The sequence below is a fragment of the Gallus gallus genome, chromosome 2 (genome assembly GCF_016699485.2).
Source record: "Gallus gallus isolate bGalGal1 chromosome 2, bGalGal1.mat.broiler.GRCg7b, whole genome shotgun sequence".
NCBI lineage: Eukaryota > Metazoa > Chordata > Aves > Galliformes > Phasianidae > Gallus > Gallus gallus.
This window is the reverse complement of record NC_052533.1, coordinates 78,894,820-78,918,143: the sequence shown is the minus strand read 5'-3', so window position 1 is coordinate 78,918,143 and position 23,324 is coordinate 78,894,820. Positions and strand designations below refer to the sequence as shown.

The following is a 23,324-nucleotide window of genomic DNA, read 5'->3' as shown; positions in this document are numbered from 1 at the left end:
GCAGTTGCTTGCCAGTGCCTCTGTAGGGTGGCTGGGCCTTGAACACAGAAATACACATATAGGTATGCATTTTTACTTGTCTTATCAGCTTCTATAACAAACGAAATGCAATTACTGAACAACTTTATTAAGAACTTTGCCTACCTAGGCTCTCCTAAAAGTTTGTGAAGATGAGGAATGCTACCAGCATTTGGGATTTTCCCTGTTGTTCTTGTACTATTCACACCATGTCAGACCAATTGGTGTTTTTCAAATGAAACGGTGATAGATTTTGAGAAGAAAGTTGTCTTGAACCACATGGGTATTTGGAAAGCTGATAGAAAAATAAGGAATGAAGAAGAGAAGTCCTGCAGGTTTGCATTAAAGCTTCATGCAAAAGAGCAGTGCTGGACAAAAGCATCATTGCTTCATTCATACTTTAAGAAAAAAGCAAATCCTCTAGTTCCATTGGTGATATCGATCTTGCATGCTTCCACCATACTAGAAGTATACTTTTCTCACTCTGCCTTTTGTAGAGCATAAAATGTACTTCATTTACAACTGTGTAAAAAAAATCTGTAGACCATTGTGTCTTGAAGAAATGGTATAGTTCTTATGTAATAGCAGAAAATTAATTTAAAGTGGAGCTGCATGTTCATATGAAGTAAGAATGTGTGGAGAGAGAGAGGGAAAGTGACAAAAACGTTTTTTGTATTTTTCTTTATAGTCTTTACAAGTCCATCTCCAGGGTAATTTTGTTTAAGGAAGAGAAGATGGTGATGGGATCAAATTAAACTTTAGCTGTAAATTTAGATGTGCTGCCAGACCTTTCTTTTCACTGCATATGTATTTCAATTAATGAAGCACATCTCTGCCTTGGAGCAGCTACTTCATATGGAGCTTGCTTCTGTGGTCTGAGGCTTCTTGCTGATGCACAGAAGCATACTTCCTGGGTTTCCAATTTGCACAGAAAATGATCATAGCATTGCCCTTACAGATGGAAGCAGCAAGACATCATGCTGCCCCAGGTCAATGACCACAGTTGAACTATCGCTGGCAGATAGTCAGATCAATTAATTTTGCATCTTTTTCACCCTGTGATTCAGTGGGTCAGTGGAGGAGTAGTTCCCAGCTTTGTTCCTCCTTCCCACCTGTCACAGAGCCAATCTGTTCACGTACTACCTAATAAAAATTTTACATATCTTTTTTTTTTATTCCATAATTCACTGTGCATTTTGGTAAGTGAATTTTAATATTAAATACTGCCACCTTTCCTTCTTCTTAATAGGATGCTGTTTTTTGCACATTAATATGAAAATCAGTAAACCCACTTGCTTAGTAAGATGAGATGTACCCACTGATCTTGACTGTGTTTACAGTCCATCAGAACAGCAAGACAGGAAGCCTTGCTTCTGGTGAATTGTGCAGAAGTGTTTGAAGTAGCTTGGTGAGAAAATTGACTTTGTTGTCAGTAAGATCCAAACAAAATGTGTTATGATCTTCTGCAGATTCCTGGTCAGGTAATAAGAGAGATGCACTAACGTGCTTATCCCGGGATGTTGTCAGGGGAAGATCTTTCACCATTTGGTTCCTACTGAAAGACATAGCACCACAGCAGGTATTTTCATCACGTGAGATAAAAAATTCAGAATGGAAGATTGCAGATTATACAAACACAAGAGCAGAAAAAGCTGCTAGAATATATGAAGATAAAATGAGAATTTAATGGTAGTGTGCTCAGATGTTCCCTGGCAAATATTGGTATTCATAAAAAATATTGCTTCCATTTGAGTCATTTGAGTAGGTGTGACTGCTTAGTAGGGCTGAGCTGTCTCTTAAAATACTATGTTGAAGAACAATATATATCTCCAAAGCGTGATAGCAGATGTAGATAACTGATGAGAGACAAGAAAGACAAGTACAAACACATCATTCAGAAATAAGTGTTGTTTGGCTCATGGGAGATGACAACATTTCCATATCCTTTTTATTCCTTTTTATGCTTATTTATGCATTCATAGATACACCACATTTCATATAGCTTTCTGTATATACATTTACAGGTCTGAAGTTCATACAAAGTTCAAAAACAAAATGAAAATGCCCTGATAGAAATGTATATATGCATATATATGTGTGTGTGTATACTTACACATAGGATTACAATAGGATTGTGTTGCAGATCTTCATGGTACATAATCTTTTACTCTGTGGGCATGCCTGGGATAAGACTCTGAAATTAAATGCATTTATTTCACGCGTGTAAGAAAAGTCAATGCACTGTTAGCAGGATTCGTTGTCCACCCTTGGCAAATGACCTGAGTGACAACGCCTGTGAAGATGAGGCTGTCAATGCAAATAGTTGGAGGCAGGCAGGGGGATTCGATTTTTTAAGTGCTTTGGAGGACCTTTGCATCAAACTGTTCATGTTAAAGAGAAATACAGGCATCAGTCGGGTTAAATAGTAACCACAGGGTTTCAGAAAGACTTTTGAACCAAAGGAATTAGGAAGAAGTTTAAGAGAGGCATGAGTATTTGCAACAGGAAGACCTTGTTGTGGAAACTGCAACAGTCAAAATCTTGTTTGACACTGCCAGTAGTCACACCTCTGACCACACCTCGGGTTTATCTGCACACATGAGCTTGTGGAGTACTTTCTCATCAGCATCAGCATCAAAAGATTGTGCAGAGCACTTGCACACTGAGCTGTTGTACCTACCTCTCCTTGCAGGAGAGGTGTGGAGGTTGGGTGCCCCTTGTCCCAGAAAAGCATGTGTGCATTTAACCTAGTCGTCCCATTAATAGGGGTGGATGTATGTATAACTTATGTACAAAGGAAGATGAGCCCATTCTTTGCGTTATTCTGGGGGGAGTGACACTGTCTTGTAAAGCAGTCTTCGTAGCAGATGGTACAGCAGTCTCCTTTGGTGCAGTCAGTTCTGCATCTGTGGAAGGGCAGTTTCAGAGGTAAAGGTTTCAAGCTCTTCTCAGCAGCACCACAAAACAAACTGAGTGCTGACCACAGGGGCTGCCTTGGGAGGCTGGATAGTCTTTAAAAAAGAAAAAGTCACTGTGCACGTAGTACAGAGCTGGCATATCTTGCCAAGGACGACTGTGGAGTCTGCATCCTTGGAATCTGTCAAGACTTGGCTATACAGAGCAGTGACTGATCAGATCTAGTGTTAGTAAGTCAGTAAACCACTTCAATCGAGAATGGATTAATCTGAGTGAACATAGCAACTTTTCTCTGTCTGGTGTGGATTTTCATATACAGAGTATGAGAGTGTGAAATTTGCTGATAGAATTGAAATGGCAGGCAGGGTCTGTGCAGGAAGGTCAGAGATTTTAGAAAGGAAGAAATCAACTGGAGATTTGAGAAAAAAAGGAGCTAGGATGGGATTTATTACTACAGAGTGCAAGATTATGGTTGGTCCAACAGACTCGTAACAAGAAGCTCTGATAAGCTGGGAGCTCATCAAGTGGAGATGAATTAATTTCAGGATGTTGGTTATTTACCTGAGTTTAATGAGAACTCAACCGAATCTCAGTAAGCATCCATGTGACTGCTCTTGTCTCATGGTAAGTACAAATCAAATTTACCCAAATGTGTCGCAGTGGAGGAATATTACCTCTTGCTGACCATAATAATAATGGCTGTTATTACATCAGTGTAGCTGTAAGCGAGAGAGTTGCTGCTGTAAGATGTACAAAAACATAATTTCTGCAGAATTAGTATTAATGTTGTTACACTACTCACTCAAAATCTGGAAGAGTGTTTTCAGTTTTGGTCATCTAAAAGGTTGAACTGAAAGAGGTTTGTACAGAGGCTGACTGCTAGAAGGGTCAGGGGAATCAAGAACACATTTTCTCAGAAGAAACTAGAGAAAGCATGGATTTCTGAGCATCATGAAGGCTGAAGTAAGGGAGCTATCTGGAAGCTGAAGATTAGTACCAGAACAAAAATGTGGGAATTGGCCTTGAATGAACAGAAGCTGATAAACTTAGAAGCACCTGAATAAACGTTGTAAAAGAAATTTAACTCAGAACACACTTTAAGAATACATCAAAGGTTACTGTCTGATGGTAGTTACCCTTCACATCACCAGGCCAAACCTGGTGCTCCAGGAGATACTGATTCAGCCTTTCTCCTTCAATAATATTATTACCAGTGTTTTTGTCATGATTACTATGAAAAGGATTACACCTCTGTAAATCAAATTCCTTCTTTAGACTTCCTTCTTTAATTCTTCTTATATTTGAACAGAAGGTTCAGTTGAGGTAAACCTGAGAATTATTCATATTGAATTTATATTGTTTTTTCATTCAAATGTGCCTTATGAAGATTAGCAAATTCATGCTGTCTGAAGCATGCAGGATCCAAGTAACCAAAGTGATGTCATTTTGCCTTTGCTGTTTAAGTTTACAGTGAAATACCAAAGTTAAATAATTACTGGCAAGGCTTTCTCCACTTCTCTGTTTCCCTTTTCTATTTTGACCTTATACAGCTGACAAGTTAATGGATTACATGTTGTTCTTTCTCTAGTTTTTCCCGGATAATGCTGTGACAGCTTTTCCCTCAGATCTTAATTCGTCAAATGCAAGTTTTCCTAATTTGAGTAATCAGACACGGTGGTGTATACAAAACAACTGTTTTTTCCTACCGGTAAGTTGATTTTACATTTATTTGTTTGTTTACAACCATTTCTCTAAGTAGAATTTCCGTGGATCTATTGGAAGTTAAAGACCAACCACTTTTTTGGAAGCTTGCTTTATTTTCAGTCACCTACAACTGCCTCTGAAGGAAGTGGGTTGGTAAAGGAGTTTAGTAGTTCTAAACATTGACGTTATAGTGAATGTCAGATGAAAAATCAGGCAACAGCCTGATAAGAGCCATAGCTCACCTATCCTAACTAGTAGACTGTGAGATGTTAGGAGAAGACACAGTGACTGCAGATGCTGCAGTGAATGCAGTGTAAGTGGCTGTCAGTGAAGGAACAAGGTTGGCCCATAGACGTGTTTTGCAAGGACCAGCACTAAGTCTAAACATGCTCACTATTTTCTTTGTTCACCTGGCAGTAAAATTGAAATCTGTGATTACCAGACTTGTATCATCATTGCCTCATGGAACAAGGAAATATAGCACTCATATACCACCATGTAAACTGTGTAAAAAGGATCTGAGCTGGTTTGACTAAGATGTCTTAGTGTGAACAAAAGCACACTGGCACATGAAAGGGGAGAACATTCTTATAAAAATGGGATCTGTATCCCACAGAGCAATGATTTTTAGAGAGCTTAGGAAAGATCTGCATCTGAACATAAAAAGCTGCATCTTGTGCCAGAGTAGGTCAGCAGTGTTTGAATGAAAAAGCAGGAAGCAGCAAGAGAATGGAGAATATTTTGTCTCTATGCAGAATTGATGACACCAGTAACAGAATGGTATGTGCTGATTTTCACATAATTATGGAACCATAGAAGCATGGAATGGCTTGACTTGGAAGGAGCCTTAAAAAACATCTAATTCCAATGTCCTGCTGTAGGCAAAGACACCTAGACAAGGCTACATAAATGACTCTATCAAGCTAAACAATCTTGGGATTGCACACCCAAAAGCGGGATGTTAATTTTGTATATCACTCTTCTGTAAAAAATAATTCCGCTGACTGTAGCACTTGCAAACTTTCAGCATCTCCTTGATAAAGCAACAGTAGAGCACAAGTTTCTTTTCTTTTTATCATTTTCAAGTTTACTTAACTAAATTTGGCACTGACAGGTGGCTATGTTCTCTTTTGGCCCCGATGTGAAGTTATCCTTGTTGTCAAAGAAATGAATCCCAGCATCCACACAAGTAGTTGCTCACAAGCACATAGAAATTAATTGTTCCCAAGCATATTCATATGTGTGTTCATTTTTTTTATAATAGTGGATTCTCTTTTTTTTTTTTACTTATTACTGTTCTAAAGTTCTTGGAAAAAAAAAATTGTTTTATTTTCTACAATGAAGCTCTCCAACAAGCATCTGAATGGTACATTTTTCATGAATTATACTTATTATTAGATTCCATCTCTTTTTCTTAAGGAAAAAAAAAAAGTGTGTCTTTTTCCTGTGTTTTACCTTGTATAACTATTTGTCAACTCTTTCTATGTCCGACACATTCAGAACAACTGGTGTTTTATAAGTTTGAAAATGTGAAAATGCATTCTTTCATCAGAGAGACTTTGATAAATTGGCACAATTACATTAAAATGTCACTTCTGGTAAAAATCATGAAAAGTTTAGATTGGCTGAAGTATTTAAATTCTTTTTCCCTCATTTTCTTTATTAAACAGTTCTCAAATGTTCATTATTTTCATCTGAAGGCACTGCATAGCTCCTAACTTCTAGCTTCAAAAGCTGAAAATTCCCTTTGGGTTACTGTTTGTTATCCTTAGAAAGTTTTCTAAAAAACTGAAAATAAAATTCTCTCTTTACTGAATGAGATATTGAACTGCTGATAAACGCTTGCTTTCTTAAATTGAGTATCAATCCTTTTTTATCTGTTTCACCTTTAAGCACTTCTTCCTGTGATTTATAGCAGTGGAGCTGACAGATCTATTGATGACATAATCTAAAATGAATGAATAAGAGATTTTTTAATTATTTTAGCCCCACTAGCATTTAGTTCATCTGCAAGCGTATTGATTGATTCTCTCCCTGCTCCACACCATAGAATAACTTTTCTGATTTGCATTCTTTGCTTTTGTGCTCTTTTTGAAGACTTACCAGAGATTACACAGTAAGTTACAGGAACTTTGCTCATGGTTTAATTTAGTTTTGCTGTGAAGCTTCTTTAGCTTCTATATAATAGAAGCATCAGGCGGAGGTCCAGTCAAGGATGATGTGTGGTGCAGATCCCATCTGTGAAGAAGTTGTCCTGCATCTTCTTTTGAGCTCTTACAGGATTTTCTTAAAAGAAAATCTTTCTATTCATCATTTCTACTGTCAAAACTTCCGTTCACACAAGCACTTGATGCTGCTCAGTTAGACAAAGGCAAGGATGCACAAGTGGCATCATCACCAGCTGAGGTTTCTGTATTGCCATGGCACACACCTGCCTTGCTCAGGTGGGTAGTTATGTTCCTCAGTCTACCATCATTGTCTGCTAAAGCTCACTACGAAGGTTTGATATCATAGCATCTCTGTTGCTATAAGAGCATTACTATCTCTAATAGTCTCCTTGTCCACTCGGTTAGTCGTACAGAGGTGCAGGATGATCATGCCTAAAGCTGGCATGTTTGTTAAGAAATGAGTCCTGTACACCAGTACACTGAAATTATTAATTTTTCCCAGCTGTGCATTAATTCCTCTCCAGTTCATTTCATCAGCTGAGAGACCGCCTGGCCCAACAGACAGGCTGCCATTTGTCAGATGCCTTGCAATTTATGTGCTGTGACAAAGATCAATGCTTTCATGCTACACATACAACAGCAATTCCACTAGTCCTCATTTTCTGAATGGTTAATTTGATTGTTCCTTCTGTGAATTTGTACTACTTTCAAACTTTTAAACAGAGAAGGATTCAAGCTACACGGTTTTAAATACCTACTAAAATGTCCAAGTTTATTTTTATTAAAAAAAGGAAAATTCAGTTCAAATGGCAGGTATTTAAACATTCATTTGCAGAATTGGGCACTCAGAAGCAACAGTTCTGAGTATATGTTTTACAATTGAAAAAATATTAATTGAAAGTGGCATTTTTGAAAAGGCATCATAAGCTGATGTGGCCATTTGAGTAGTGTTTCTCGTGGTGTCTTTGCCAGAGCTTCACGGTGCTTACTAGGGTGTTGCACTGCAATATGCGATATCAGTCATCATTCTTAAATTATGTCTGTGCCACTGTTCTATCATCCATCCACCCATCCCTGAAATCTTAGCCAACGTTTTCAATCTGGTTATGCATTCCCGTGGAGCACTGACAGGGACTTTATTCCACTTGGAAGTTTCTTAGTCTTTGCTTGGTACATTTCTGGATTTGAGACAGCCTTTTGTTTGCTGTGACACTAATTTCACAAATAGAATGCCCTGAGGATTAAAAAAATGGCTATTGCCACTTTTATAAAGCACTGAATTCTGAAAATATAGTGTGAGGGTGTGTTCTCTTGAGGGATGCAACCAGCACAGAAATTTGTTTTATTTATTTTTTTTATTATTCTGAACAACAGTTCTTTATATTTCTTATTTTCAAATCTGCAAGGAAATTACAATAACAGCAAAGATTTAGATGGCAGGTCAATTCTATCCAATGAGTGCCCTGAAAATTATTATTCTTAATGATCCTCCAGAATTAGTATACAGTGATTCAGGCTCTGCCAAAAGTACCGTTATCAACAAATCAACAGAACTCTGAAAATCAAATAGCATATCTAGAAATAGAATGCTTTGTAGCTTAAGAAAAGATAGTATCTTTACAAGGTGCAAGACTATAATTTTCAGGAGTGATATATGGCAAAGGTGCTGTATGTTAATGACTAAGAAAATTATTCTAGTGGGATGGCATTATTTCTGTTTTAGCATTGGTTTTGATACTATAATCCATTTTGAGAGACTGTGAAGTTAAAATCTTTTTTTTTTTTACCCCAGGAACTTAACTTCAACCATATTTATTTTTTGTTGAGAGTGGATAGAAAAGGCTTTTTTAAACAAATGAATGTATTCCCAAATAGTTGTCACTCAAAAAGATGTAACGTGATCATTTTTTTTAATATTTATGTTGTTCATAGGCCATGTTAATCATTTTCTATTCTTTGCCTCTTAACTGTACTTATAGTGTCTGTAAAATTGTGTATCTGTGAGGTTCTTAAAATCTGTGTGTATTGCATCAGTTTAACAATGCTGCAAAAAATAGACAACAAAGTTGTTTACAGATCTTCAGGCATTTTGACCTTGATCTTCCCTTATTCTCTGTAATACATAAAAGGTAGTTTTTGTATTCAAGTATGAGTGAAAACTATACAAAGGTACAGGAATAAATATTCAGTCATTATGCTGGCAGTGGGCTTTCATACAAAATTTCCACACCAGCACTGGTTTCCCATATGTTGGACATACTGCTGCTGGAGATGAATAATTCAAAAGTAGTGAAGGTTGAAAATTAGAAAGCATAAGTGAGGATCATAATCTGAATTCTGCTGAGTTTAGAGAGAATTTGAGCCTAGTAAGAAAAAGAGTCTATTTTATGAAAGACCAGTATCTGGTTGTTACTGTTTGTAAACCATAATGTGCTATGTACTATGATTGTTTACACATTGAAATAAATAACATGCTTAAGTGGTCAGTTGATATTTTCTTAAGAGCTAGTATTCTATTAAAAGCTATGTATTTTATTATGTGTGGTAGCCCACTCTACAGCCAAACTGTTAATATTTGCAATGCGATTTTCCTTTCTCAGTATTTTATATACAGCTGCATATTAGGGCTCATTTCCTGTTCCGTTTTTCTGAGGATAAATTATGAGCTGAAAATGGTGATCATGTTGATTGCATTAGTGGGCTACAACGTTATCCTTCTGCACACTCACGGGTCCATGCTGGATGACTACAGCAAATTTATGTACGCAACAGCACCCCTGAAAAGGTAGGTTAATAATTCCATCCATTACGAAATTAATAGAAAAAAAAAAATACCAGCTATGGAACGTATCATGTAGCATTTTTATTTCTTATGTATTTGGCTCTATAATCTACAAGTCACAATTTAAAATTATTGTCAATGTTGAGCATAAGAATAAAATACACAAATCTGTGCCAAATGCGTAGATCACATCTTATAGTAAGTACAGTATGGTTTACTGTGCATATTTGTAATAACGGACATTAGGAAAATGTGGTTTTGGACATTATTAAGGCTTCTGAAGAAAATTTGCTGCGAGCCAAATAAAATCAACTTTTTCAGAACTAGTATAGTGTTGTAAAACTTTACAAATGCAGTCTTAGCTCTTGAAAAACAAAACTACAACCAAACAGACCTACAGTTTATTAAATGAACAGAAAGAGATCTTTATGTTCCCATTGGATGAGCGGACAGAATACCTGTGTGGTGGGATGGAGAACCACATGACCAGTTACGTTTATGTTGTGCTTCTGGTAGCCTTCATTCTGCCAGTCAAGCTTGTGTGTCTTTTGTTTTTTCCTTCCTAAATCTCTCATCAAGGGTCTTCTTTCAGTGGCATCAGTAGTGGAGTGCTAGCGTGAACTGTTCCCCATTCCTTATAGCATCTTCCCCAAGGCAGAATTTTTAATAAAAGATCTCATTTGTCCCTATTGTAGATCTGAATGAAAAGACATCTCAGGAGTTAGCTGCCTCAGTATCCATTTCTTCACATTCATTGGATACAGGGTCAAGCTTTCCATTATGGAAGTCATGTATTATGTAAAAACTGTTTTTAATCTGCTTTTATAGAATAAGCACCACTCACTCTCCATTTGCTAGCAAAGAAGGAAATTATTTTTAATAAATCCTCATGTTGGTACTGGACTTCAAAATGTGGGTACATTTGCACAGAATGATGTAGAAGTAATTAAAGTTTCACTGTAGAAATCATATTTTACCAAATAATAAAGCATATTCTATTTCAGTGATCCTAGTTTACATACCAGAAGGTAATATAAATTGCAGTCTTTCCCTTGTTCTTGTGCTGAAGTAATTTTGTTTTAACTTTTGAGCAGCTTGCTTTACTTACGTTTTTATTTTATAGGCCTGGAGTACTGAAAGACCTGAAGACCATGGGCTCAGTGTCTTTGTTTATATTCTTCGTCACATTACTGGTTTTGGGTAGACAGGTAAGCTGCTCAGTTCTTTTCATCTGCATCAGTGGACACACTGCCAGCCTCCCGCCTTCTCAAGGATGTTGTAGATTTTCTGACAAGCACCTATGTTCCTTTTTGCCCCACACCCTCCCAAAGGAGTGTCAGAAACATCTAAAAAGTTATCATTTCCTTTATTGCCTTCCAGTATGTCCTTAAAACTCACCAGTAACTCTGCTATAGCTGTCATTGAGACTGTAGGCATTATGCAGATAGTGCACTGTGACTATTGCTTGTCATGCTGACCAATATTGTCTCATAGCTTCCCAGCGTGCTCCCATCTGTCCACATCCATCTGCTGTCTCCCTAGTTGCTTAATTACAAGCTATTTTCTTCACAGTTATTACCATTTGAGGCAGACACAGAAACAATGTAGCATACACACAGCAGCGTACCACATACTGAGGCCGCAGTTGTACTAAAACAGTGAGCTGACGGGAAACTCCTCTTTTCATTACCCAGTTGCGCTTTTTTGGTGCCAACATGGTGTGGGTGGCCTGACACTCTTGCATGCTGAGGGCAGGGTGAGGGCAGCTGTCTCTCTCCCACTCCTCGAGGCTGTCCATGCTAAGCTGGAAGCTTGTCATGCCAGAAGTGACGTGGTGCACAAGGCAGGGCTCCAGGATGGAGGAGACGAGCCATGTGAGGTCTCATGAACAGCCTGTACCCATGTAGCCTGCAGCCTTGGGACAGTTCTTCTGTCATACTGTCTTTAAATCACTTATTTACATTACAGTGCCCCAGAACATAATGACTGTCACTTAAACTGTCAGGCAGACTCTCCAGGTTACTAGATAAAAAATTCCTATCTGGCATCTTCTTTAGTTTTTCTTAGGGGAACGTTCTTGAGTTTCAATAAAATTCATCATCGGCCTTACTGCCAGCTGGAGATTGCTCATTTAATGTTAACAGCAGAGAGCAGTGCTGCAACACAGCTACTTCCAGATGTAAACAGGGTTAAATACTTCTTAGCACCACAGAGTCCCTGTTGATCAAGGTGTCAGATCAAAGGAGTGGGCTTTGATCTGGGCATCACTGTGGGCATCAAGAAAAAATAGAAAAGGAACATGATTTTTACTGAGCAGAGAGTATTTCTTTGTGGGCTCAGTCACATCCACAGTAAAGTTTCTGATCTGTACACTGCAGCAGTGCATACTGGTTGCTCCCTGGCTCACACCTATTGAAAAATGATCCTGTAACGGTAAGAGTCTTTTGCTTTCAGAGCTGTCGGTTTGAGATCTTCATCATTATATTGCTTGTTTGTAGCTCTTCAGTTTGTTGCCTTTGATTTTTCTGCTAACTTTTTTTCTTCCTTAGAGAAGATGAAGGAAAAAACTCTGTTTTCAAACATTCTCAAGCAAAGTCTAAAAGGTAACAGGTGTTACAAACTAGTTTTAATATATTCTTGAACTAAGACCTGCCGTTTTAGGTTACTGCTGGTGACGCTAGCTGGTAGTGAATGCCCTGGAGAAAAACAGAGAGGAAACTCCTTCCAGCAGAAATATCCTGATTTTCCTTCCTGTTCCTCCTGCATTGCCAGAATCTGTGCCAAGCCCGTGTTCTCACCCTACTGTGAAAAGAGGATAAGGAAAGAAGTGAGACTAGAGGAGGAATTCCTGATGAGCAGTCTCTCTGCTACTTCTGGTGTGGACCATAGTCTTTGCCACTCTCTCTGGCATTCAGCTGCTTCTCAGCTCTACTTCTGACTACTGTTTGTTTGTATTATTTTAGAGGTAAAAGGAGCAAGGAGTAGATACACTGTAGATTTGGACAGTGATGGAAAGCTGCTTTCTATCTGTTCTGAATTCCTTTTCTAGTAATGTCTAGACTAGCATTGTTTCTCTAGTAGTATAAGAGTTTAACAGGGCCAGTGTTTGTAAGGGCAGGCATCATCTTATAGATAGCTTTTAGATCAGCTGATTAATTTAGAAAAATAGACAGACATTTGGATAGATTCTTATCTATTATTCAAGTTGCTTCTTCTATTTTAGACAACTTTTCAACCTTCACAAATTGATCATAAGGAATAAGTAAAATTCCCATATCCCAGAAAGCACACAGTAAATCTTACATTACTTTTGCATTAATGGTTACCCACTCTTTCATCTCCCCTTCAGGAGAAATGGTGAATAGCATTTGTTTCTGCATGGTTTTCCCCTAGATACCGGACATCTCATCTCCAGTGTATTTATGGAAATTGGAAGAAACCAGTACAGTGTTACTCACTAGCATCTACGTGGGCAAACAAACATGTTGAAGGGAAGAACATTTTTCCCAGAATGACAGCAGTCTCTGACGTTACAGTTTGTGTTCTCAAGGGCAAAAAATCTGGGAAATAATGTTCCCAGCTGTCATGGGCAGCAAAACTCATGGATTTAGTAGGCTGATTTCACAGCCTGTTGCAGTCTTCCTCTTGCTGCAGTTCTGGTTGAGCCCTTTCCTACCTCTGCACCCTTCTTCCACAGAGGGTAATACACAAATCATTTTTCTCCTCATTACTGCATTTTTTAACTTTGCAGATAATAGCTTTTCTTTTCTTGTCTCTTAGTACCTGTATGTTTTAAGAGTGTTAAAGACAATAGCCACTGATAATAAGGGATGTTCCTTCCATTTCCCATCTCCTGGCACTGGTGCTCCTCTGCTCCCAAAGCAAGTTACCACAAAGTTCACCTAAACAAAATGTGAGTGCTTTCCTACAACCCAGACCCATGAGACTGCTCCCTGCTGGCTGATGCAAAAGCAGAAGAAAGAATGCATGTACAGTGGAACAGAAGAGGAGGGAGGCAGAGCTAGTGTATCAGTACACCTTCTATGAGCAAACTTAACTCCCAGGTTCAGATGATACTCTTAGATGCACAACCATGATTCCTGCTGAAAGAGCTAGGCCTAAAGAATAATTATAGGATGGACATGAGGTGGAGAAAGTAGAATTGCTTTTCTTTTCCGTGGTCATTTCAGCATAGGCTATAAGTGACACATTTCAGTCTGCATGCCATCTAAGTTCTCTGAAACAGCCTGGCAGCACACAGGCAATGCACTGAGAATACGAACTCTCCAACTCTGCCCAGATATTGCATAGAAGAATGGGGATGAGCATGGGCCATTCTGCTTTTTTTTCCATTTTCTGAGTTCTGTTTGCCATTTATTTTGGCATCCTGTATTTCAGTAAATAACAAAAGTATAAATACATTATCTCCTTAATATTATCTCATAAAGAAGAAACAAATTGTTTTGAAGACTAAGTTTATCTCAGTTTGTTTTCAGTGCAAATTGGATACAATGTATAGATACCTAATTGCTGTTTTATGCCACATGTCCCCTTTCTTCAGACAATTTATGCAAATGATTTTGGCATCCCAGTGTTTTATTGAATTTTTTCTACATGAAGACAGTTTATTGGATTTGTTCTGCATTAGTGCAGATGTGGTGGCATTAAGTTTATCATCTGTGTGAGGAACTTGAATATATAAATATTAATAGAAGAATAAGACAAACATTCTAAAAAAGTGACTGCGTGTGTTTTGAATCATGTGATCAGTTTTGAACAAAAGCTGTTCATGACCTCAAGCCTTACAAGAGAGAACTGCAATTTGGTACCGGAACAATGACAGAACACAATACAGTTCTGTTTCCAAGTTCTGACAGAAGCCTGTTTTCAGGTTGTGTCTTCCTTCATGCATGTCTTTATATGTATGTAAGTCTGTGCCTTCTCTTCGTTTGCTTATAACTTGCAAATAACCTTTAGTAACATCATTAATTTAAAATAGACAGCTTGTTTGCTTATTTGGCATACCAAGACTAGACTTCTGGGGCAGATCATGATGGGCTGTAAGACATTAAGACCCACTTTATGTTCAGAATAGTGTTAACTTTGCATCAGAAAGCCAGAATCAATCTTTGGCAGTTCGTTTGAGGTATGCATTCTATCCTTTCTAGTGTATGAGCACAGGAAAATATAATCACTAAAGGACACTGTGGTATGGATGATCTTTTTTTCTTTTTTATTTTATTTTTATTTTCCAATTAAATGTCTGAACAATACCCAGGCCTTATCAATCAGTATAAAGGAATGTGTAGAGGCATGGTTTCTCTCTTAATATTTTTTTTCATCCTACAGTTTCCCAGTGGATTCATTTTTTTCTTTGCCAGTTCTAAATTCCTTGCTTTTTAGAAGCTTGCAAAATCCATTTCATTTCATCTTCCTACACTATCTTTGGCTGTGATCTCAACAAAGTACCCATGAATCATTTTGAGCTATGACAGCAAACATCCAATCACAAGGACTGTTGTCATGTTTTTATCTAAACACTTACTGGCTGCTAATAATAATGGCTAGTATTTTCAGGATTTTACATAAGATTGTGAACATAACCATGTTCTCCTAGTTAATAACTCAGCCTTCATTAAAGCTTCAGGATAGTGTTAAGCCATTGGACTACACTGAAATATTGACTTACATCATCTCCAAAGACATAGGCCAGTGGAGTCTTTAATGTGGAAATAATGCCATAGAATTTACCAAAAAGCCTTGAAATTATTGAAAAGGAGTACAGAAGTCCACAAAAAATTAAAACAGATTTTCAAAAATACTAACGTTTCAAGATTATTATACATTTATACAATGAAAACTCAGGTACAACAAGAGAAGGATGTAGCATTAAATACATTTTTAAGGACAAAATCAAAAAGCAGCATGATGGGCCATTTTTGATAGTCTTCAAAACATTCCTGTTCAAAAATCTCTTGTTATTCTAAAGCAGTAGCATTTTTGCTGTGTGCATACTAAAAGGAGGAAGTTTGTCTTCTGAACAACGGAAGGTGTATCAATAGGCTAAATTTTCTTCTGCTACCTCTTCTTTTTACCAGAAAGTTTGCATGACATAAGTTAAAGGTAGTGAAAGTTAGGGTCTTCCTGAAATGCCCACTAGCACAAGAGAAATTCTCTTTAGGTGAATTAGATATCAAATTGCAGAACTGTAAAGTATTTCCATAACAGTGTTTGATTTGTAGAATGAATTTCTTCCAGAGCATGAAAGTACATAAGGAAATCTTCCTTTGTTTCAATCACCCTGCATCTTTTGGCTTATTTTCTGTGCCTTTTTTTTTTTTTTTTTTCTTTTTTCATGGTGGGGAGCATTTATAAATTCAATGAAATGTGTACCATATGGTGTGTGCTTGGGGGTTAACTGCTGTGGAATCTGGAATTGTACTTGAATGGCCAAATAATATCCTTGTAAAGGTGATGTACTGTGTTTATTTTGTCTCTTAAACCTGTACTCCAGCAGGACAAGATGCCGATTGTTTCTTTACCTCTGTGTCCTCTTGTAACAGAATGAATATTACTGTAGGTTAGACTTCCTGTGGAAGAACAAGTTCAAAAAAGAGCGGGAGGAGATTGAAACCATGGAGAACCTAAATCGGGTGCTTCTGGAGAATGTGCTTCCAGCCCACGTAGCTGAACACTTCTTGGCAAGAAACCTGAAGAACGAGGTCAGCCATCTCTGTATATTCTCTGTTCTGTACTAGGGCAGTGTTTCATAGAAATAGCACTTAATGCTGAGTTGAACAGTAGGTCCATACAGTCACATTATAGATTTACAGTCATTTTCCTTCCCCCCTGCTTTTCTGAGCACTGAATTACCTTATTACCTTGAAGTCAATATTGTGGAACTGTTTTAAGTGGCAATACACTTTGCCTTGGGGCGGAGGAGGAAAACGGGGAGAAAATGAAAAGGATAATTGAATCCACAAGGATTTAGGTTTGAAGCATATGTATTCAGGTATATTCTTCTTTGTGCTCAGAGTGGAGTTGCATCCAGGTTTTGAAATTGCTTGTGGTGACTGGAGACCTTGCTTATAGATGTGAAAATTAACCTCTTCCCTGAAACAGTGGCTATATTAATTCTGGAAGGAGATGCTGAACACTGAAATGGCTATTTACTCACAGACAACTGACCTAATCCAGGCATCAGAAACATCCACCGAAAGACTCTTGTTGACTTAAGTGGGAGTCAGATCTAATGCTAATGCTGCTTTGTAGTTGTAATAAAGGAAAGAAGGATGAAAAGAAAGATAAAAGAACAAAAAGCCAAACAGATTTAGAGGGAATAGTAATTTCTGTATATGTTAAATGCAACACTTTGAATTACTTGTGCATAAAAGAATTGTTCCAAAACAGACAGAATAGGGGGGGGGATTTGTTTTGATCTCCTATATAGAGAATGATAACATTTTTCCTTTCACTGTTGTTTTCACTAAGCAGTACTATAAATGTAGTTTACATTGGTACTTCAGTACTACCTGTAAACATTCATTTGGTAGCTAATGTTGAATGAAAACTGCTGTGAGGTTCCTTTGAATCCCGTGAAGACGTTGGCTGAAAGCCAGGTTGGCTGAGCTCCAGCTCTCAGTTCCGGCATTAAACACAGCAAACCATCAGGAGATTGCTTTCTCATTTATGTGCTATTCCATCTCTGCTCCCCAGCAGAGCAACACCATCTGCTCACCCTTGTATTGGCATCTGGATTTATATTGTCACCCCTCAAGATTCTTGGGTTGAAATGAGCTTCAGTAAGTTTAGTGAAGATGAAAAACAGTAGTCTGCTCAACTCTCTGGTCTTTCATGTCAACTGATACAAAAAGAAGTTGACGTGGTTTTATTGGCATCCCATTTAAAAAAAACCCTTGAGTTTGCTTTCTTTATCTTTAAACACAGTTTTCAAAGAAGCAGGAACCTCACAAATCCTTGGAAATGTTAAGGAATATAAACATCAGTCACGTCTTGTTTCAGCATGTATAAGGACATGTCAAGCCTTAAAGGAGATTCAGTATGTTTTTTTATGTCTAAACACCTAAAAATAGATGACAGCAGATCAAATCTTGGTTTTATTTCTGTGGATGTTTAGATAAACAGATAATAAATTGAAGTTTGTCTTCATCTTCCTCAGAAGCAAACACTTAATATGTCTCTCTCTATATATATATATACACATACACTATCTAATGGATGAACATTACTCTTCCCAGAATTTTTTGCATGCTGTTGTATGAAGGAAAGGGAAGACTAAAGACTAAGTATGCTGCTGAATGAAATGCAACAGAAATGAAAGGGAAGAAAAAAAGTGTGTGTAAATGCTAACTGAGAGTAGTAAGAATGTACTTCCAAAAAAACAAAGGTCGTTTCATAACAGGACATGTGTTGACTAATGCTGATGTGATAAAAGCAAAATTATTTCAAAGTAGGTAAATGTAGTAAAAGTTTGTTTGCTTTATCAGTCTCCAGAATTGGGTTTCTGCTTATTGACTGTATGCTGGATACCAAATAAGGTACTTTCCAGTTGAGAGACAGAGGAAGAAACATAAAACAAAAAGCAGGAAGCAGGATTCTTCTGCAACTGGCTTCTGCACCCTTCTCCTTTGTGCTGTGAGCATCCAGCTTCCCTATTACTAAGTAGCACTCAGGAAGCTTTTGGCTGCAAGCTAACTTGAAAGCATTTTGCTGAGTTGAATACCTAGCAATAGTAATCCTGCTTCATTAGCTGCAGAATGGAGCCAGTGGAAATTGTGCCCCAGACAAGCCAACTGCTGTAGCCTTCCACGAGCCATATGGAGCGGGGACCAGTTGGCCTCCTTCATCCTCAGAAGGTCTGCAGGCACTGAAGAAGTATGGAAAGCTGACCAGGAAAAAATTAGATGTTGTAAGAGGGAGGGGAAAAAAAAAAAAAAAAAAAAAAAGAATTAATGAATTAATGGTAGAAGAGAGGGTGATTTTTTTTGTGCTGAAAGCAAGCCATTCCTTCCTGGAATTATATTGCATTTAATTTTCTGATTAAACATTTTGGAGAGTACTCTTTCATGAGAAATACTCATAGGAAAATTAAGACACCTGATTACCATCGCCTTTATTATTATGAATGATTGCAATAAACTAGCGGGGAATGTCTGCTTAAAATTGCCTGACATTTATTGTGACAGCTGCAATTACTACTCATGGTTCTAAACAGTGCCATTTGTTGTTTCTATTCTGGTTCTGTGCTACAAAGCATTAGTAGGGATGGATGTTGCCTCACTGTTAGAGAAGAAGGAAGAGAAATGGGACACTGTTGCTGTGCTTCAACATGACAGGTGTTCATATACAACTTTGTGTACTTGTTTTTGAGGTGGACGAAAAAGTGATAACTCTTTAGAGGAAAGGAAGATTTTTCTTTGTAACACCAGAACATGCAGTCCTTTCTTACAAGCTGTTTGTGCCATGCTGCGCAGACAGCCAACAGTGTACAGCACACTGACCCTTTCTATGTCACAACAGCACTTCTGTTCGTATCTATGCTCCTGTTTTTTGGTTACTCCTATCCTCTTCCTTATCATTGTGCATCATGCAAGTTGCCATGATTTTTTCTGGGCTGCACCTGCTTTCTGGGAAGACAGCAAAGGCACTTCCTAATCACTAATGCCATCTGGGCTCTGTGTTTACTGTCTGTAAGACACTTTTTTCAGTGGCAAAGAAGGCAGGCATTACCATCCATCAGCAATTCAGTTACCTGCCCAGCCCAGACAATAGCCTTCATATTTTCCTTCTGCAGACACCATTTAGACACTTCCTAGTTACATATTTTTCTAGTATTCCCATAAATATTAAGCTTTTTAATCCCCCAAGCTCTTGTCTTTCATGTTGGTAAATAGAAGCAAGCTATACATATGTGTATATACTTTTTTTTTTTTTTCCTTATTCAACCAGCTGATTTCATATTTGTCTTCTGGTTCCTGAATTATGTGGCGCTATGAAGAATCAATTTTCTATCACTTGTGCTTCATATACATGTCCAGAGAAGGGCAACAAAGCTGGTGAGGGGTCTGGAGCACAAATCTTATGAGGAGTGGCTGAGGGAGCTGGGATTGTTTAGTCTGAGAGGAGGAGGCTCAGGGGAGACCGTATCACTCTACAACTTCTTGAAAGGAGGTTGTAGTGAGGTGGGAGTCAGCCTCTTCTCCCACGTAACTAGCAATAGGATGAGAAGGAATGGCCTGAAATTGCACTGAGGAGGTTCAGGTTGGATATTAGGATCAATTTCTACTCAGAAAGAATGGTGAGGCAGTGGCACAGACTGCCCAGGGAGGTGGTGGAGTCACCATCTCTGAAAGTGTTCAAGAAACGTGTGGATGTGGCACTGAGGGATGTAACTTAGTGAGCATGGTGAGGACTGGCTGACAGTTGAACTAGATGATCTCAGAGGTCTTTTCCAATCTTAATCATTTGGTGATTCTATGATATTATTCAGTAGTATGTGTTCCTTGATCATATCTCTATGTAGATGGTTTCTTTTCCCTCCAAGGGTTCACTTCTAGTAAGTAACAGGCATGAATTCTTATGACGTGAATTTATATTCTCAGGTAAGTTATGCCATTCACTTCTGTGTACTGTTTCAGATATGACACTGCTCTACTATGGCCTCTGTGACAAACTTTTCACAAACTTTATAGCCTGTATCTATGAGCAATTTCTTCAGGTTTTACTTTCTTAGGATGCGAAATCAGTAGGATTCAAGAAAGTAATAAAACGGAAAACTGTTATCTAATGTTAATTTGGTAAAATAAAACAACCTTTTTCTATTAATTTACAGAATTGCTAGGATAATAGCATTGTGTATTAATGTTAGTGACAACATTACTATTAATTTGGATGGATTTAATTTACTATATGTGTAAAGATGATAAGAATGTGAACAATTTTTTTTTTCTGTGAAAAAGTTCTATGATCATGGATATATACGGTTTGTTAGGTAAAGTTTCAAAAGTATTTGTAATAGCCCACATTTTGAATATTATCTACATTCTGATGTGAGTGTTCTCATATCTCCCTCTGGTCTTCTATATTACACTGTGAATTTCTCCTTCTGTTGCCAAACCCTGTATTTTTTGTGCAATTTCTTCCCAGTTTTAAAAAACATATGTGTAGCCTGGATTCTTTCATCCACCACTGAAATCAAGATACTGGGAAGGCGATTTGAGGAAATTGAAGGAAAAGTGAGATAAACCACATCATTTAAACTCTGTGCCCATTCTGCTAAATTAGCCTGAGATGAGCACTCGGCGTGCCAGATTTTAAGTTTTGAATATATTTATAAGTAAACGTTACTGTAGCTTTAGTGTAGACATGCCTGAGGTAAATTTGAAGTAGGTAGATGTGAACCAGAATGAAAAGGCTAAATGTTTGAGGAGCGGTCTGTAAATCTTCTTCTGATGCTCCACTTCACTGGTTTTGAGCAGGTTTGAGCTCCCATCCTAAGTGCAAAAACACTCAAGAGAGCAGCTGGTGTACGTCACTTCAGTGTTACAGAGTCTGGACCTGGGTTAATGTGGGGAGTTGGATCAAAGAGAGCAAAGAGATGCTCAGGTCCCTCTGAAATGCTTAGAGTCAGTCATCCTATTTAGTTTCAGGCACTCCTCTTGAGTCCTTGCATTAGGAAAAGCGACCTCCATAGACTTTTTTTTTTTCCCTTATCTGAGAGAGAGAAGCACTGTCTGAATTGTGCTCGTCTGGCAGTGAAATGACTTTCCAGATACACTTGTCCTATAATGTCACTAGACATTCTAGGATACATAAGATGACTGTGCTCTCAAATGACATACTTTATCCAGGTGTATTGCTCAAATTCAGTTGATATCATCTAGCCAGAGGACTCTTCTTTCCCCTGTTTTAGTGTATGACTTAAATTGATTTTTTTTTTTTAAATAGACTTGAACACTGCAGGAGGAAATACCCAGTGTTTATGTAAATGGAGCAAATACATGACAGAGAAGTATTTCCAGGGTACTGGTTCTTTTCAATGGGCAAGATGCATGAGGAGCTTCAAGGACATCGTGATTATATAATCCTTATGAAATAAAAGGGAGAAAAGTCTTGTAGTAAATCACTCAGCTCCTCCAACTGCTCATGCTCCTGTCTGTCTGTCTCACACCTATTCTGGGCTGAGGCAATCAACGAGTTTTACCATTTACCATTATCAGTTCTGCTACTTTTCAGCTAACGTCACCAACTAGGATTCACTGTGTCTGTACACACCCATGTATATTCACCATGTTCCTTAAAAAAGAAGAGAAATACACTGCAAGCAAAATTGAAAAAACAAAGTTTGGATAAGTAAAAAGAGAAAAAATATCTGATCCTTCTTGAAATCATGGAATATTCATCTTACTCAAAAGAGTATTGAGATCCATGCTTTACTCAAATACCTTTAACAGAATTTGGCTTTATACTAGCTTACAGCATCTCTTATTGTTCTGGTTACCTTTGTGTATGGATTTCCATACTATTTTATTAGTTTAAAAAATAGTTCTTCTTTTCTTTTATCAGGACATAAATTTGTCCTGAAAGCAGTGAGATTCTAATGACAGAGGGCACTGGAGAGGAAACTGAAGGATGGGATAAGGGGATTCATTTTTATTATCAGAGGTTTCCTGTGGAGCAGAGGTGCACTCATTTCAGTGCTCACAGAATGCTGTGGAGAATGTGGCACATAAGTAAGTTTAAGTTCAAGTGACTTATTTCTCTTGTTAAGCCCCTTCTTATGGAAAAGAAAGGACAATTATTTTGTCCTACTAGGCATCTTGTCATTTTAGATTAGGATCTATCAGGGTTGTGTCACATTATGCTTTTGTAGTGCTCTAGTGTTGAGATTTTGCTTCAATTTTCCAGTTCTCTCTAGTCATTATAATGATACAGTTAGTAATAAATTAGAGACTGTTTTGCAAAATATAGTCTCAGCCATGCAAGCCAAACCAAATTCTCTACAATTCTCTGAAGTGATGCTTATCTAACAAATTAGTGAATATTTTATGCTTACTGAGCAAATGTTCGGATGAAAAAGGGGTAACTTTAGAACACTAAAAATTTTTCAGCTATGTTGACTATGCTTAACAATTCTGTATGCTGTTTAAAGATCAATAAATGCCACTGAATGCAAAAAATACTTGAACACTATTTTAAAAGTTTCCATTCATGGCACCACCTTCCTTTTCAGAACCAGGTCACTGAATATTATCATAGAACCTTATTTAGAGCTGGGTATAACAAGTTTTTCTTCTCTTTTTTATTTTCTTTTGGACAGGATCTATATCATCAGTCATATGACTGTGTCTGTGTCATGTTTGCCTCTATTCCGGATTTCAAGGAATTTTATACAGAATCTGATGTAAATAAGGAAGGCTTGGAATGTCTCAGGCTGCTAAATGAGATCATTGCTGACTTCGATGATGTATGTACTTCTAACAACAATCAACATATGGTTTCAATCTTAATAACCCAGGGTATGCAACAGTAAGCAAACATACTTGAAAAGGAGAGTGGAAGAGCTGTCAGAAAAGAACTTTTGTATGTCTGGTCATGTAGAAATTGCTTCCAAGGAGTATTAAAAGAAAAAGATTTATATGGAATAAATGAGCTATCGATCTGATATCATATTCAGTCACTTTTCAGTCTCTATAATGAGAATCCAGTGCATATAT

The 23,324-nt window shown here is 37.7% G+C and overlaps 1 protein-coding gene across 4 annotated transcripts in view; it reads left to right on the top strand.

The window, feature by feature from the left end:
• The window catches only part of ADCY2 (adenylate cyclase 2), a 221,309-nt gene that overhangs the window by 171,705 nt on the left and 26,280 nt on the right, over window positions 1-23,324 (top strand). For 3 of the 4 annotated variants that reach the window (XR_006937251.1, XM_015282305.4, XM_015282304.4), the window contains 5 exons: window positions 4,523-4,642; window positions 9,407-9,591; window positions 10,712-10,796; window positions 16,152-16,310; window positions 22,928-23,074. Coding sequence is in view for 3 of the 4 variants with exons in the window: in XM_015282305.4 (XP_015137791.1) it covers window positions 4,523-4,642; window positions 9,407-9,591; window positions 10,712-10,796; window positions 16,152-16,310; window positions 22,928-23,074 (696 nt within the window). In the remaining variant the exon portion in view is untranslated. Of the gene's footprint in view, window positions 1-4,522; window positions 4,643-9,406; window positions 9,592-10,711; window positions 10,797-16,151; window positions 16,311-22,927; window positions 23,127-23,324 lie in introns of all 4 variants that reach the window. The other variant, XM_040695508.2, reaches the window with a different exon arrangement.